This window comes from Brassica oleracea, chromosome C9 (genome assembly GCF_000695525.1).
Source record: "Brassica oleracea var. oleracea cultivar TO1000 chromosome C9, BOL, whole genome shotgun sequence".
In the NCBI taxonomy this organism is placed as follows: domain Eukaryota; kingdom Viridiplantae; phylum Streptophyta; class Magnoliopsida; order Brassicales; family Brassicaceae; genus Brassica; species Brassica oleracea.
The window spans coordinates 21,028,073-21,045,965 of NC_027756.1; the positions used below are offsets into that span (position 1 = coordinate 21,028,073).

At 34.9% G+C, this 17,893-nt stretch overlaps 3 protein-coding genes and 1 pseudogene across 3 annotated transcripts; 1 reads left to right on the forward strand and 3 right to left on the reverse strand.

Moving 5' to 3' along the window:
• The first annotated feature begins 1,189 nt into the window (after positions 1–1,189).
• LOC106314544 lies at positions 1,190–3,483 on the forward strand (annotated as a pseudogene).
• A 2,019-nt stretch (positions 3,484–5,502) lies between these two features.
• On the reverse strand, positions 5,503–6,874 carry LOC106317597 (WUSCHEL-related homeobox 6). The gene is made up of 4 exons (XM_013755386.1): positions 6,790–6,874; positions 6,351–6,674; positions 6,186–6,250; positions 5,503–5,924 (listed from the first exon to the last, which is right to left on the reverse strand). Exons 1-4 carry the CDS (start codon positions 6,872–6,874, stop codon positions 5,574–5,576), a joined length of 825 nt encoding a protein of 274 aa, XP_013610840.1. The 3' UTR covers positions 5,503–5,573.
• A 580-nt stretch (positions 6,875–7,454) lies between these two features.
• On the reverse strand, positions 7,455–8,369 carry LOC106314545. Its single transcript, XM_013752404.1, has one exon. The coding sequence runs from the start codon at positions 8,367–8,369 to the stop codon at positions 7,455–7,457; it is 915 nt and encodes a 304-aa protein (XP_013607858.1).
• A 6,727-nt stretch (positions 8,370–15,096) lies between these two features.
• On the reverse strand, positions 15,097–15,741 carry LOC106317358 (CLAVATA3/ESR (CLE)-related protein 16). Its single transcript, XM_013755188.1, has one exon. It carries the CDS (start codon positions 15,603–15,605, stop codon positions 15,288–15,290), a length of 318 nt encoding a protein of 105 aa, XP_013610642.1. The 5' UTR covers positions 15,606–15,741; the 3' UTR covers positions 15,097–15,287.
• Positions 15,742–17,893: the final 2,152 nt, after the last annotated feature.

The following is a 17,893-nucleotide window of genomic DNA, read 5'->3' on the forward strand; positions in this document are numbered from 1 at the left end:
TCAGTTAAAATATTTTATAATAACACACAAAAGTATGAACAAAAATAAAACTTAAAGAGAATAAATAAATTTCCATAAAATAATCCCATTTCATTAAAAATCAAAGTTTAACATTAAAAATGTACTTTTTTTAACGACCAACATTGTTTATAATAATTAACTAGATCTCGACCCGCGCAACCGCGCGGATGTTTGTTTTCATTTATTTTTATATAAACATTTTGTTTTCAATTCTAAATTGGTATATATTATAATGTATATGAGGTGTTTCTATCACTTTTTAAAACATAATAATTTTAACGTATATTAATTTTATTGAATTGGTTGTTTCAAAATTTCACAAGTTATTAAAAAATTAAATTTTTAGCTTCATAGATTTATATTATCGAGTATATTAAGGTTGTTCAAATATAATAATATTAGAGTATACTTGCTCTCCATCAAATAGATTGTTCAAACTTTCACATGTGTTTATTTCTTCTTATATATTTTTTTGTTTGTTGGATTAGTATTTCATTATTGAATAAATAAATAGAAATAGAATTTGGAAAATATGAAAGTATTATCATCTCCAAAGATAATCAAACATTTCACAAAATAAGAAAGTTAACAAAAACTAAACTTAAAGCTTCGTGTATAAATTTTATACATACTTTATTTAAACATTTAATTATATTTTGTAAATGAACTATATACAAAAGACAAATCAATGTGAAATCAGTTTAGTTTTAAAAATATACCTGATTAGGTGTAGAAGTCTCGAGAAATATTTTTGCTCCTTGCAGTCTCTTTCAAATACGATGATACATGATATGGAAGTAAAAATTGATAACATAGTTTTCAGATCACTTTTTTTTTTTGCTAGGAAAGGATTGATAGTTATTTAATTCCTATAATGTAGCAATATTGTGTTATAGACATATTATTTAGTTCCTATAATCTAGAAAATGAGTTGGTTAGACCTATAATAATGATAAAATTAGATATTAAATGTAACATGACTTTCTAGTAATATGTCCATTAGGTTCATTTTTTAAAAAAGATCACACATGAATCAAGCTTGTGACTTCTGTTTTAATATATAATATAAGATTAGTGTAAATCCACATGAAGAGCGTTTATAATTGAGATGGGAGCATAAAAATGATAAGTAAAACCACATCGTTGATTACTCCTTGATCGAGCTAAGATGTCTGCCACCTTGTTGTTTTGCCTTGGTATCCAAGTAAAGTAGCATGATTGGAATTTTGATGACCATGATCCATATCACGCACCCAGTTATGTAACTTAAATTCTTCTTGCATCCTTGGACTAAATCATGAAGTTCTTTGCAGTCTCCTTCAAATATGACGTGTTGAAATTCATTGCACCAAGCATTCTGCATCGCCATTAGTAGTGCTTGACATTCTGCTTCAATACTGTTCGATCTGTTGCCAAAAGCTCCTTGTCCCGATCCTGTATAAGTACCATTTACATCTCGAGATACCCATCCTACTTTAGCTATTCCATCTCGCACATTCCAACTTCCATCATAAGAAGAAGAAGAAGAAGTTAATTATTTTGAAATAACGGAAAAGGGTATTTGGTGATGGAATCGTTCGCGGGCGAGGATGAGATTGGAGGCTTGAGGAAGAGGATGGACGAGTTGCTGACTCAATTTGATCCTTCCGAATCTTCCTCTGTTTTCTCCATTACAAATCAGGTTAACTCCATCGTACTCATTTTTTTTCTCTGATTTTAATTACTTAATTCTGATTGACAATCTGATATTGTTATGTTTCTTCTGCAGCAGCACACGAAGGATCATTACTTCTTTGACAGCGCTGCAAAAATCTCCTTCTTCTTTGAAGGTATCCTTTAACCCCTAAAGCTTTTCATAGTGTTCCAATGGTGTTCTTGGCAATTCTATGCTGTTTGTATGTGTGCAAGTGCAATTTTACGTTGCTTGTATGTGTGCAAGTTCTCTGTTCCTAACTTTGATTTTTGTATTCGTTCAATTTGAGAATGTAAGTTTTCAGAATGCACATGTGTAGGAAACTGCAATCATTCCTTTGTAGAGACTTATTCAGGATGCAATTTTTGTAAATTTTAATCATTTTAGTTGGAATTATCTACTCGTTTTGTTATAATCTCGCCATTAGCTGCTTTTTGTACCGTAAAGAGTTGTTGTGTGTTTGAAACTCAGAAAAAGCTTTTGGCGACGATGGGGAATTGTAGCAACCAAAAGAGCTTTCTATAAACAAAGTTGGCCATGGTATTTTATTCAACATGTTACTTTAGTGTTGGGTGGAGAAACACGTCTGATAATGTTTTTTTTTTGTTGGCGCAGCACTGCACGAGCTTGACCCATTGTATAAGGAATTCACGTATTCGTCCAAGGTCTCAAGTTTGGTATTATCCTTTGGTTACAGGAGACCAGTCGTCATGCAGTCCATGTACATTTTCAAGGTACTTTTTAATTTACTTCTACACACAACTTAGATCTATGGTACAATGTTGCTTCAAAATTCCATTTGTTCACATTATATGTTGATTTATGTTAATAATTAATTAGGAACTGAGATTCTCATATAATATGGAAATTTTCAACTGTTATATGTTTATTTGAGCAACTTCAGAACTAGTATTTCTAGTTAAGTTAAAATTTCAAAAGCTATCTCTAGATAGTGGTCTTGTCTCTTTGGAATAATAAACCTAATATGAGTTTATCAACTATGCATTGGGGCAATTAATTTTACTAGCAACCTGGAATCGGAGGCGAAGTTGTGCCACACCAAGATAATTCTTATGTGTACACGGATCCACCTAGTTGTACTGGTCTTTGGATGGCCTTAGAAGATTCCACAACTCTTAACAGTTGTCTTTGGGCGATACCCGGATCTCACAAGAGTTGGTGTCTAACCTCTATGTCTTGTGTTCTTTGTGATCTATATATTTTCACGTAGCTAAACACTCTTTTCTTTCCTTTGCTTCAGACGGTCTGGTTAGAAGGTTTGTCCGGGGTGAAAATGGTGTAACTTATGATCAGCCATCCCCATCTTACGAGCAGAAAGATTTTGTACCTATTGAAATGAAAGCAGGCTCAATAATTGCCATTCATGGTGATCTAATCCATCAAAGGTAAATTTCGATCTTCCAATATATATGAAGTAGCTTTGCTTATTAGTTTAGATTTGGCTTAGCTCTAAAAAAATCATGTTCTCTAACTGTTTTGCATTGTGGTTTTTGGGATGCAGTTTTGAGAATCTATCTCCTAAGTCGAGACATGCCTATAGCTTACATGTAGTAGAATCTGATGGATGCAAATGGGCACAAGACAACTGGTAAAAAATTTATCTAACATTTTGTTCCATCTATTCTCAGTATTGAATCAAAACAAAGTCTTTTACGACTATTTTCAATGAATGTATTCTTCATGCTAACAATTCCTTTTTGTGCTAGGATTCGAAGGAAAACACGCCTGAGCCTCTCTATTCCCCTTAATTACAAGCCAGTCGCGTTTATCAAATTTCTTCTGAACAATAATAAGAACATGGCTAATTTAGGCCCTTCTTGTGTCATTTGCTTGTCGAAATACAATTTGTTTCTGCTTGGTTTCTGTAGTTCTGTCTTTAGATTATGATCAATAAAGTGTGGCAGTGATTTACTTGATATTTCTGTGATTATAGCTTTGAATTCGTAGTAATTAGACACTGAAGAAAGTCATAAGAAGTGGCTAGACCCTAGAACCCATGAGGCAGAAGAGAGTTTGAGAAATAAATGACCATTGGATACAGCTTTGTATTTTTTGTTTGTCAAGACTTTTGAAATGTTAATGTGATTTGAGGAATGGGACAAACTATATCTGTCCTGTTGTAATTGTACTAGGAAATATAAAACGTGGGACTGATCTTTTAGGTGCAGAAACAATATATAGAGTCAATAAAAGAGTTATGGTCGAAGTTATAAATGCTTTGTGTGGTTGTCTTTAGGAATCGTTCTTCATCGTCATTTATACAAGTACATTCATGGTCTTAAATTTTGTCCATACCATTATACAAATTATAAATTCATGGTCTTAAAAAGACAAAAGAAGAGACAATGGTATGTTTAGATTACATAATGCTCCAACTGTCAACGGCTAATGGGTCTTTTACGCTTACTTTCTCGGCCCGTGGACACTATTCCGTGCGACGGACGGTGCGTTAATTTTTTCAAAGCTCGAATGAGTTGTTTACTGACTCTATGATCACCACGTGACATTTCCACGTGTTTTGGTCTCACTCACACGATACCGTAAATGACTTCTAGATCACCCATTCTTTTATTATTCCAGTTAAAGGAAGTTTAATTCTGAAGTTATAAACGAATGTGTGACCGAAGAGTTAAGTGGACTTTGATGACATAGGTAGCCAAATCAATTCTTCTAAGCATTTCCATATACCACAAACCGGGATGTTACAATTCACCCCTTCTCATAGAATGCAACGTCTTCGTTGCGCCCCTAGATCGTTATCCATGTTAGGGTGAGCCCTCACATGACTCCACACTCGTCTGGGTTTGGTTCTGATACCACTTGTAACGCCTCGACCTTCTACGGTTAATAGGCTTCCTACGCCCGTTTTCTCGGCCAGTGGACCCCTTTCCATACGATATACGGTGCGTTTATTTTTTTCAAAGCTCGAAAGACTTGTTTATTGACCTTGCAATCACCATATGACATTTCCACGTGCTTTGACCTCAGTCGTACACGATCTCGCAAATGACTTCCTGGTAGGTCACCATCCTCCCACTACTCGTGGTAAAACATTACTAATCTTGAAGTTCTAAACGAATGTAGAACCGAAAAAATAAATGTATTTTGATGACATATGTAGCAAATTCAATAATTTCAATTCTTTCCGTATACCACAAACTGGGATGTAAAAATTATTTTTTCACGAATCTTCAGAACTATATAATAGACATAAGCTAAGACCTTTTGATTCATGTATTAAAGTTTATTTTGAGCATCTCTTGGTAGTTTTTTTAAAACACAATGTGTATGATAAATGAGAAATAGGCAAAAACAATAAAAGATTGTTTGTCTTTCATTCTATCAAAATTCAAATGTTAGGTTCCAATCACTTGCCACTCACCTTTTCTGCTAATAAACCGCACATATGCTAAACTCACTGAAAAAAATCTAAAGGGATTCTAAACACAGTGCAATGTCAGCATCGAATATCTCTCTCACATAGTCTTATTAAATGTTGCAGAAGAAGAAGAGAAAGCATGTGAAGAATACTTTACATTGACAATAGATCACCGTAATCTTTCACTTTCAGATATATCGATATTGTATTATTGTTCGAGTTCCAGACCCAACTACCAACATGGTCCAACTTCACATTCGGGTAATAATAAATAATCATGGTTCTCCAAAACCCTAGAAACCTTTTTAAAATAACCGTATAACTTCAAACCCTACTAACATTTACTACACGTCTTCATCTCTCCCACTCCAGACATCACTTGCCCATTTCTCGACAAACAACAAAAAAATACTTCACTAAATCCATTATCTAATTTATTACTAACACATGTGCTCTGGTTTAGTTCTTCTTCAAAGGCATGAACTCATAGTAGTAACGATAGTTGTAACACATTCGGTTTGCATTTGCTTTCTTCTTCTCTGCAAACCAGTCGGTTTTCTCTTGGTTCTCCAGTACCGGGAAGAGATTTAAAGTTCGGATCTCCCTTGTTTTCTCTTCTTCTTCTTCTTGTACTTCTCCCCTGACATTGTATCTATCTTCTTCGATATTAATCTCTCCTGGTTCTTGATTTACGAATGAAGCAACAAGATTTCCACACATGGCTTCTTTGCCTGCATCCGATGCCCTTTCTGATTCTTCAGTCTTACAGTGATCTTCATTATTGATTAGATTAGGCAGAACTAATTCATTCTGAGCAGAAGAAAACAATAATTCATTAATCAACTCTATTTTGGCTCTCAATATTATTTGTATGGTTTCCAACATCTCATGAAAAAGCTTCTCTACACTTTGATGCATCTATAACTTTCCCACACATACCAACATTTATATACATCTGTACATATTTTCTTGTCGGCTATATATATAAACATCCGTATAATATATATAAATTAAGTACTTCTTTGTATATTTGTATACATAAACTCAATATATACATTGAAAAAGAATTACCTGTGGTTGTTGGTTTGTGTGTGGAAAAGATGCATAGATCTTTGTCTGATCAACTCGATAACCACCTGTAATTGACACTTAAGGACGGGGTTAAAGTAGATCACCCCTTTAAATAATTAATGTATAACATTCTTAATGTATAATAATCAAGTAATATTTTATCACCTGATGATGAATCCTTGACGTCTTTAAGTGGTTCATGAACGCTGTTAATATCATTATCTCCTTCACAACGGCGTCGCTTAAGTCTCTCTCTAGACTTGTGGTTCTGAAACCAATAGAAAACGTTTTTGCCCTCGATTCTGCCATACTTACTGAGCTTAGATGCTATCTGTTGGATTTGTTCTGTCGTAGGCGTCCGTGTTCCCCTTCTGTATATCTCTTCCAGCGCTGTGATCTGCTCCGGCGTAGGATTCCATCTCGACGACGCAACCGCCGCCGAGTTATTTTCTGAGCCGTTAATGAGGTGTTGATGATGATTTTGTCGATAATATTGCCTGCAAAATCAAACGTAACAATAACCAAAATGCTATTTAAGGAAACTACTTACAAAACAAAAACATGTTCATCAGTGACTGATATATAAGATATAGAGATGTAAGGATTTTGAGACATTGTGATAGAAGATGAGGTTTAGTAGTAGAGAAGGCCAAATAGTTGATTAGGTTGTTGTTGGAGATGTAGCCCATGCTGTGATAAAACTCAAACTTTGCCGCCCTAATCACTTCTATTTTAGAAAAGATTGACAAAAGAGTCAAGAGACAAGAATTATAGAAAAGAGGACTTTTGTTGTTGTTTTTGTCACTTTGGAATTCTGAACCTTAAGCTATAGGAAATGGGATTTGAGAGAGTAATGCTTGAGTTTCAGTGCTTTTTATATAGAAATGAATGATGAGAGGTTTACTTGTGATGCAAGAGAGATAAAAGCCTACCATGAGATTGTTTTTTGGGTCTATCATGGTTTACCTTTGTACTGTTTAATAGATAAACTAAAATATTTATGCACGCGCATATATATAAAGAGAGTGAGAGACAAAACAATATACAACCTTGAATGTATTGAATGGTTACTATGCATAAGTTTAAAAGTTGGACCAAACTACCATTAGCCCAATGACTCTTTTCCCAGCCCATTTCTACACATTCCAAAAAGTGAAAACAATCACACTATTAAAAAACAAAATGAAAATTTTGAAAGCAGTATAAATTTCTAAATTGTTTTTTTTTTTTGTTCAAATCCATATATTAATAAAAGTCCAAAGATATTGTTTAGCCCACTAGAGGCCCGATACATGCAGAAAAGGAAGAACGAAGAGTTTCTTTTGCTAAGCGATCGGCTTGCAAATTTTGAGCCCTAGGTAGATAATCGAAAGAGATAGATTGAAAGACAGAAGAGATCTGTTGGATGTCGAAGACGATTCCAAAGATTTCCTTTTCCTGTCGATTGGTGGTGATAGCTCTGATGAGTGTTGAAGAGTCAGACAACACTCGAAGGTTTTTGATCTCCTTTGATGTTGCTGCGATGATTGCTGATCTAACAGCGAGAGCCTCAGCCACGAGGGGTGAAGCGACGGATTCTTGTAACTCGGTGCCTTGTTGCATGGTGTTCCCTTCGTTTCCTGTACAGATCCAAGCTAGTCCTGCTCTCCTTGTTGTTTTGTCCCACGATGCGTCTGTCTTGCAAGTGATCGTATCGGGGGGGAGTGGTCGATACCTCGGAGATTCTTGTCTTTGTCGTGTTGTTTGTCCAGGAAACATGGAGTTCTGCTTTGGGTCCTTCGCTTGAGCCATACTCCACTCTCTTGCCAAAGTTATGATTTTTGCGACTATCTCTTCAGGGCTAGAGGATAGATTCTCGAAGATTAACTTGTTTCTTGTTGTCCATATGGTCCAACAGGTCCAGGGGAATATAGGAGAAGAGAATCCTGAGGGTGGTAGGCATATCGTGTTACGGAACTTGAACAGGATGGTTTCAATGGTGTCGTCTGCAGCTATGTGAAATGTATGATGCAGGGGGATCTTTTCCCAAACCTTTTGAGCGAAAGGGCATAAGAAGAAGGTATGGATTGATGTTTCCGTCTCCTTGCAGTGTGGGCACGATACATCGGATGTGATTCCTCTTCGCTGTAGGTTTTCCCCCAAAGGGAGAGCTCTTTGCACCATGGACCATAAGAAGACTTTCATCTTTGGCGAGAAGGTTCCTGCCCATATATCTTTAATCTAGTTGAAGGAGCCATCTGCAGTCGAAGTTGATGTTGTCCCTTTCATAGAAGCTGCAATGTACCCTGATTTTGAGGAGTAGGTACCAGACTGGACGGGTTGCCACACGTAGATATCATCTGAGTTGAGTCGGCTTGGTCTGAGACATTGGATTTGGGAGCAACACTCAGGTAGCAACTCGTTGATTATGTTTGTATTCCATTCCAAGTTTGTTGTTAGGAGGTCTGATACTCTTAGGTCTAGAGCATTCTCTGGTATTGGACCATACGGCTTGACATCTTCATTTAGAGATATCCAAGAGTCATGCCACACTTTTGTTGATTGACCATCCCCTATTGCCTTTCCCATGTTCGTCTTTAGTAGGTCTCGACCGTGGAGAATGCTTCTCCAGCCATGCGAACAGGCAGAAGGTACTGAAACCTCTAAGAAACCTTTGTTGTGGCAGTACTTGCCTTTTAGTACTCTAGATAGTAAGCAGTCGGGAGCAGTGATGATTCTCCAAGCGAGTTTCGCCAAGAGGGCCTGATTAAAAAGTTGAACATCTCTCAGTCCTAGGCCTCCAACTGGTTTAGACTTAGTTAGTGTATCCCAGGCTACCCAGCACATTTTTCTTTGCGTATCAGAATCGTCCCACCAGAATCTTGTCAGCGCAGATTGAATCCGTTTACAAAGGCTAACTGGTAGTAGGAAGCAAGACATAGTGTAGCAGGGGATTGCTGTGAGTACTGACATTAACATTGTGAGTTTTCCTACCTTTGATAGGTGTCTTGAGCTTCGGTTAGTAGCTCGTTGGCGGATTTGGTCCACAATTTGCGTGAAGAGGTCTCGCTTTTTCCTGCCAAAGTGTTCAGGAAGACCAAGGTATTTCCCTGTCCTTCCTTCTCTGTTTATCATCATGATGGCCTTTGCATCTTCCTTCATGGCCTCTGGTGTTTTAGACGAAAAGGTTATTGAGGATTTTTCTCTGTCTATTTGTTGGCCTGAGGCTTTCCCATATTCAGACAGTATTCTCATCAGTGATTGGCAACTCTTTGCAGATGCTTGACAGAAGAACATGGTATCATCTGCAAATAGCAGATGATTCACTCGGGGGCTACCTCTTGCGACTCTCACTCCTTGGAGGTCTCCTGCTGTCTCTGCTTGTTTGCACAGACCAGACAAAACCTCTCCACAGAGGATGAAGATGTACGGGGACAGTGGGTCCCCTTGCCTTATGCCCCGGCAAGGCTTGACTGATCCATATACCGCGTCGTTAACCAGGTAAGAATAGGTTACGGTTGTAATGCATTGCATGATCAGTCGGATAAACTTGTTGTGAAAACCCATCCTTTGAAGCACTTGTTTTATGAACTCCCACTCTATACGGTCATAGGCTTTAGACATGTCTGTTTTTACCGCCATTGAGCAATTCTTTTCAGCTGTAGATATCTTGAGATAATGTAGCACCTCGTGGGTTATGAGTACATTGTCTGTTATTGCTCTCTCTCTAACAAAAGCTGATTGATTCTCAGAGATAATGGAACCTAAGACCGGTCTTAGTCGGAGAGTTAAAACCTTTGAAATGATCTTGTAGAACACATTACATAGAGCAATGGGCCGGTAGTCTTCAGCCCTCTTAGCGTCTAGGGTCTTAGGTATTAACCTGACATGTGTTGTGTTGAGCGTTGGTGAGAGAGTTCCTGTCGAGAAGAATAATTGTACTTCTTTTGTATTGCAGGTCCTAACACTTCCCAGTTAGATTGGAATAAGCTGGCGGAAAAGCCATCAGGTCCTGGCGCTTTATCAGCGTGTATAGCGAAGGTAGCCTCCTTTATTTCTTGTGGCGAGGGTTCTCGGATGAGAGTTTCATTTGTGCTGTTTGATATGCATGGAGCGAGTGCTTTCTCTATCGTCTGGCGGCCATCATGAGGAGAGGATGTGAAGAGCTTGTCATAGTACTGGCATATTACATTAGAGATCTGCTCTTCTTCGAAACAAGGTAGGCCGTCTGCGTCTTCTATCACTGATAGTCTATTTCTTGCCTTCCTCCCTTTGGTAACTGCATGGAAATAGCTTGTATTTGCATCTCCTAGGGTTAGCCATAGCTGTCTACTTCTTTGTCTCCAGAATTCTTCTTCTGATTTGTAAGCTGTTAGGAGTTTTTTGTTTAGCTCGTGAATAGCTGCATCATCTGGGATTGGGTTAGACATTGCTGCATCCAGTTGTTCTCTGAGACCCTCAATCTCTTTCTAGCTATTCTCTTGGAACTTTTTGCTCCAGTGGCATATTGCTCTTCTGCACATAGATAGTTTCTCTTCCACTTTGAATTGAGGATAGGAGTTCTAGATTGTCTTTATCATTTCTTTGACTTCTGCGTTTTCTCTTAACCGGCGATCATATCTGAATATCCTATGGCCTTTTCTTCTCTTTGTGTCTAGGAAAGATATAAGTGGCCGGTGATCGGAGCCCTCAAACTTAAGGTATTGGCTCCTGCAGGAAGGGAACAGATCGGCCCATTCACTGTTACTAAGAGCTCTATCTAGTCGACATTGGACAAGGTGAGTGTGTCTTTTTCCCCTCCACGATAGGTAGCTGCCATAATGCTTCAGATCGAAGAGATCATTTTGCGACATAAACGTCCTGAAGGCACAGAAAGTTCTAAATTGTTATAAACGTATGTTTTAAGTTTTTTTCCAACATATTTAAATATATATTAATTTTTTTGTCGTAAATGCATTATTTTGTGATTTTTATTTTCTATATTTTTTAACCAATAAAAATTTAATAAGGACAATTAATTTCTTTAAAATTTATAATTTATTATTACTAACTAATAAAAATGTATAAAGGCAAAAGTATTTTTGTGGAAACAATTTTTTTTTAAATCCTGAAACCGAAAGAATATAAAACATGGAGAGGAAATAAGATAGTTGAATAATCACTATAGCTCCTTAAATATCTCCATTTATAGTTTCCACTGTGCAAAAACATTCATTCCACAGGCAACAACCTCTCTCACAGGATATTCCTCTTTAACCAGTTGGATCTACAATAAAGTAATTTTCATTTTACATCGTATTTTAAATCAGTGTTTTATTTATTCTGAGGCAAAAACAGACAAAGATCAAAGTTTTTACTTTGGTAAACAACTTTTCTTTTGCATCAGTGATTCGTGATTTTAGTTCGGTTGTGTTGGGGGATTCTGTTCTGTATTTAATTTAAAAACGAGATTTCGATCCGCGTAACTGCACATATGTTTGTTTTTATTTATTTTTATATAAATATTTTATTTTTAATTTTTAATTGGTATATATTATAATATATAGGAGATGTGTCTATCACTTTTTAAAACATAATAATTTTACCATATATTTTTTATTGAATTGGTTGTTTCAAACTTTCACAAGTTATTAAAAAATTAAACTTTTAACTTCATAAATTTATATTATCAAGTATATTAAAGTTGTTCAAACATAATAATTTTGGAGTATACTTGTTCTTCATCATTTATATTGTTTCAAATTTTCACATGTGTTTATTTTTTCTTATATTTTTTTGTTTGTTCGATTAGTATTTCATCATTGAATAAATAAATAGAAATAAAATTTGGAAAATATTAAAATATTATCATCTCCAAAGATAATCAAAAATTTCACAAAATAAGAAAGTTAACAAAAACTAAACTTAAAGCTATGTGTATAAATTTTATAAAGAATTTAATTAAACATTTAATTATATTTTGTAAATGAACTATATACAAAACACAAATCAATGTGAAATCAGTTTAGTTTTAAAAGTGTACCTTATTAGGTGTAGAAGTCTCGAGAAATATTTATGCTCCTTGCAGTGTCTTTCAAATACTATGGTACATGATATGGAAGTAAAAATTTTTTTTTTTTTTAAATAACAATTTTTGCTAGGAAAGGATTAATAGTTATTTAGTTCCTGTAATGTAGCAATATTGTGTTATAGACATATTATTTTGTTCTTATAATCTAGAAAGTAAGTTAATTAGGCTTATAATAATGATAAGATTAGAGATTAAATGTAACATGACTTTCTAGTAATAGGTCCATTAGGTCAATTTAAAAAAGTATTTATGCTCCTTGTAGTGTCTTTCAAACACGATGGTACATGATATGGAAATAAAAATTGATAACAGAGTTTCCAGATCACGTTTTTTGCTTGGAAATGATTAATAGTTATTTAGTTCCTATAATGTAGCAATATTGTGTTATAGACATATTATTTAGTTCCTATAATCTAGAAAGTAAGTTATTTAGACCTATAATAATGATAATGTTAGAGATTAAATATAAGATGACTTTTTAGTAATAGGTACATTAGTTCCATTTTTTTTTTTTAAATAACAATTTTTGCTAGGAAAGGATTAATAGTTATTTAGTTCCTGTAATGTAGCAATATTGTGTTATAGACATATTATTTTGTTCTTATAATCTAGAAAGTAAGTTAATTAGGCTTATAATAATGATAAGATTAGAGATTAAATGTAACATGACTTTCTAGTAATAGGTACAATAGTTCTTTTTTTTTAAAAAAAAATCACGCATAAACTACTTTTATTTTAATATATACCTTATCAAAATACAATAATTAATCCAGAGCGTATTAGTCATACTTGTAGTAGTATCTAGAGCGTCCGTATCGGTTGCTTCTTAACAAAAGTTCTCGTTGAAAAAACATTTAAAAAGTAAATAGCAGGTCGATCAAAAAGAAAAGAAAAGTAAATAGCAGGTGAGAGGAAAGAAAAATTATGAGAATCGTCGATTTATGATGAGACGATTTAACAATTTAAAGGTACTCTCTAACCACGTGTTCTTTCTTCATTGTATATATTTGATTTTTTACTTTTTGACTTTTAATTACCTAATCAAAATATCATTATAGAAGTCTAAGTGATTCCCCTAAAGATTCATTAATGATTTTATATCCGAAGGTTTGAAGTTCAAACCCCAAAATACACAAATTATACGTATTATGAAGAAAAATGGTTACAAAAAGTCTTCAGCATAATGCATGGCATATCATCGAACATAGATCTCATAGGATGATTCGAAGTGACGCAGTCAGACGTGTATTCTCATCTGGTGATATAATTGTCAGATATAGAATTGTGTTGTAATAGCATAATTAATCAGACGTTAAAAAAAAATCAAAATATCATTAAAACCAATATTAAAGAACTTTTGTTATAAGAAACAACCAAACAACCAATGCTGATGCATGTTCCAAAAAAAAAAAAAAAAAAAAAAAAAAAAAAAAAACCAATGCTGATGCATGCCCTTAGGCCTAGTATTCATGATCGTATTAAATATGTTTTGTACGTTTAAAATTAATAGATGTCTCAAAATTTGAGAAAATATAGAGTATGTCACTAGGGACAGGCATCCCCATCGAGAGAACTGTATGCATTAAGTTCAAACGATACAAATGAAATAAGAACCATTAAAGCTAAACCATCAATAGTCTCCAGTAAAAAGTATTCCCTCTCTATTTTTAAATAAATATCACCACGACATTTTTCACGTCTATTAAAAAAATAAATAAAATGTAATTAAGTTTCTATTAATTACATATCTTTGATCAATAATATTTGAAATAAATAAAATTATTTATAAGATCAATGCACTTTATAATTAATTTAAACTGAAAATAAATAAAATTAGAATTTTAAAATAACATTTAATATGAAACAGACACTCATTAAGTTTGCAAGTTCGAATTCTTTTACATTCGTGTTAATGAAAGTGAAACATCACTACGATATGGACTGATTTCCAATCATATACTATATATTTAGCCAATTCGAAATGTTTTATTTGCACAAATCAAACTAAGTAAAAATAAAATTGATTGGAAAACTTAACAAATCCAATAATATTTTCAAAATGAATGTTTGTATAAATTTTGTTCATTTAGATTTAACATACGGAAATTTACCGAATTTTTTCCACATTCGTAACAACGCTTTGTTAACAGGACTGAAGGAATCATGTCTATAAATCGGGTTGAGCTAGTCAGATTTGTATACAAATTCCAAAGTATTGATGTCCTGTATATGCATTTTTTCTTTATCGACTATTATGTTATCAAGGTCTCTACGTTGTATACATTGAATCATCGGCCAGACTGAATTTACATCCATGATCCATTGCTGTTTGAAGACTATCTAATACTGACTGTGTTTTATACACACACATATCTAATACATAATGCACCACCTCAGAATATGTAGTTATCTTTTCAACCTAAGCCTACCATATCGTCATTTTATTATAAAAGGGAAAATGAAAAAGATCCAAAACAATGGGCTCATATCTTATAATTAAAAAGTTATTATGCATGAGTTTCACCTAATTCCAAGTCTTAAGTTCTTCCTTTTTCTGGAGCTATAAGGAGCAGTCAACAGCTTCTATGTTCATATAGTATATAATTAGACATTTAAAATACAATTACATCAATTTTATATAGTTTACTAGTTTGGAATCTTTGGACCTATTCCCCCTATTCAACATCAAGTTTTGGAAAAAACAAATACAGCATTAGTTAATCACTTATCACAAAAAGACAACCTTCTTTTCTGCAAAAGAACATGATCTTCGAAGAAACCCATGAAGTCGAATCTTCAACCCATTGTTTTCTTTCTTAGAATATGCAACTTCTAAAACATACTGATTTAACTAAATAAATACAAAATTTGTTTTAAATAATTCTTGGATTTCGATGGTCGATGCAACAAACAGAAACAAGATCATTAACGCTTAGTCTAACAGTATAGAAGGCTAGCAATAATGATCTATATCTCGTAGTGACCAACAATGATTTCGAAGTAGAGATTGCATAATGTGAAGAGAAACCAGACACGTCTTAATAATCGCATTTTCAGTTATGTAGAGGATTTGGACCTGTGTGAACAAATCTCTTGTCGTCTTTATAAACATCATCTCTGTCTTCTTCTTCTTGATGTGGACCTGCGAATGACACAGAGGCTCTGGGGGACTGAAACGAGGCTGTTCTGTGGAGAGGACCAACCTTCCTCGGTGAAGGGTACGGTTGGTGATAATACTGATCAGGAGAAAGAGCTGATGAAGACAAATCAAACTGAGCAAAGATCAAGATTCCCCACAAGAACATGGTGAAGGCCGCTGCTCGTCTCCTTCTTCTTCTTTTGGCATGCTCTTTGCCTACAGAGTCTTCCATAAGGGTTTGATTCAAGTGAAAAAAGAAAATGTTTTATGGGTTTTTTAAGAAGCCCATGAGGGAGTGAAAACAGAGTATCTGAGTATAGTTCTCTATGTGTTTTCTTCTGAAGGAATGTTTCCCCCCCCCCCTTCCGCCTTTTTTTTTGGGTATTTGGTAGTGTAGAGCAGGTTAGGATTCAAGTAACAGATGAGAAAAAACAGGTTTTGACTAACTATAATAATAGTTCTTTTGAGGAAAAAGTGATAACTTTGAGTAGTAGTAGAAGATAATCCCAAAATACAAAACTCTTTTCTTTGTTTTGAGTGAAGTCTAAGTAACAAAAAAGTTTGTCTGAGATTCTTTGGATGATTAGAAAGAACAATGAAGTAGTAGGAGGAGAAAGTTTAAAGTTTTCTTTATCTTATGTGTATCAAACAATCTTGACCCCTTGATTCCTGGGAGAACCTTCTCATAAGTGTACTACTCAGATCTTTAAGCTTAACTTTTTTCCTATCTCTTATTATACTCAGAGCAACTCCATTGGGGAGTACTTAGCCCAAGAAGTCCTTAAAAACAGAATAAAAATAAATGACAAAGCCTGAATTAATGAAGTAACACTCTCTAAATTGGGCTTTCTAGGTTCGGTAAGGAGCCCTAACGTGGCACCTTCTCGTTGGATCGTGATGTCTCTCTCCTTCCTCGCGAGAAAACCGAAGAGAAGAGTTTGTTTCTCGACTTCTCCGTCTTCGACTTCTCCGTCTTCTCTCTGGGCGAGCTCCGCGACGTCTCCGCCGGCGTCTCTGAATCGACTAGTGTGGTGTCTCTCTCGGCGTCCCTATCTCGAACACGGTCGTCTCTCTCTCAACCTCGACGTCTCTGTCTCGATTCCTCAATCTTCTCTCTCTCGGTGACTTTCATCCTCGACTTCTCCGTCTTCTCTCTCTGTCAAACCTCGTCGACTCTCTCTCGAACCTCGTCGTCTCTGTCTCAACCTCTCCATCTTCGCTCTATCGGTGACTTTCATTCTTGACTTCTCCATCTTCTCTCTCTCTCTCTCGAATCTTGTCGACTCTCTCTCGAACCTCGTCTGGAATCTCGTCTCCGTCTCCTTATCGGTAAGAAAGCATTCATTTTTCTGATCTTTATGTTACGGCTGTCTCGATTTTGTTTCTGTGGTTTGGTTTATCTCCCATTCTCTGTTCGTGATTCATCTGTTTTGTCTTCTTCTTCCACAGGTTATGAAGTTCAGAAGACATAAGCTTCAAAAGAAGGCACCACTGAGGGAAGGAGTCAGTCCGGATTGAAGATGAAGAAGAAACAAGATAAGTCAGAACATTCTTGTCTTTTAAAATTGATGTCGTTGGTGATTGTTTGATAATATTGAGGACGGTGAAAACTGTTAGATTACTAGTACATTGTTTCTGGAAATCGAAATGCTTAAGTTTAATTTTTCCTCTGTTTTATATAAGTTAGTGATGGTGGGAATGATTGTTTGTGGAATCGAATTGTGCTTTCTTTGTTGTTTTTGTTTTCTGTTTTTTTTTTCGTTTATCTGATTATAGAGAGAAAGATTTTAATTGTTCTTTGTTTGTTGGTTGTGTGTTAGGGTTGAGGATGTCCATGGAAGAAAGGCAATGGGGAGGACTTAAAGCATGATCACATCAAAGCTTCTGTCTATCATTTCACAGCTGAGAAGAGGTAAATTGTCTTTCCTGTCTAAGTAGATTTAGCTGTAAGTGGTTGGGAATTAAATGATCTTTTAGGCTGCGTGGTAGATTTAGGCTGCTTGGTACACTACAGGAAATGTGGTTAGTAATAGCGGACGAAAAGCGCTATCATTTTGGTTTAATAGCGTTTCCTTGGACGCTCTGATATCACCCGTTATAAAAAGTCCAACCCTTTTAATAGCGATTTTCCTCTGTGCTATTACTAAGTGTATAACAATAGCGCTTTTGTGTTCGCAATTGTTAGTATTTATAATAACGTTTAATAAATGTTATTAGAACCAAATAATTTGATTTTTCCTAGTAGCAAAGATAGCAAATGTTTCGTGTTATTAATTAGTTTTATAATTATCCCAAAATTAATTAATAATAATTATTGAATTGATTTTTAAATAATTAATTCGAAAATATGAAATAAAAACAATATAAATTATTAAAATTCCAAAAATCAATATAATTATTCAAATCCCATAACACAACATTATCACATTCATACAAACCATCACACAAGCATACAACATATCATCAATCTACCACTAATAAACTTTCACAATCATCCCTAACATATACACTATCATCATC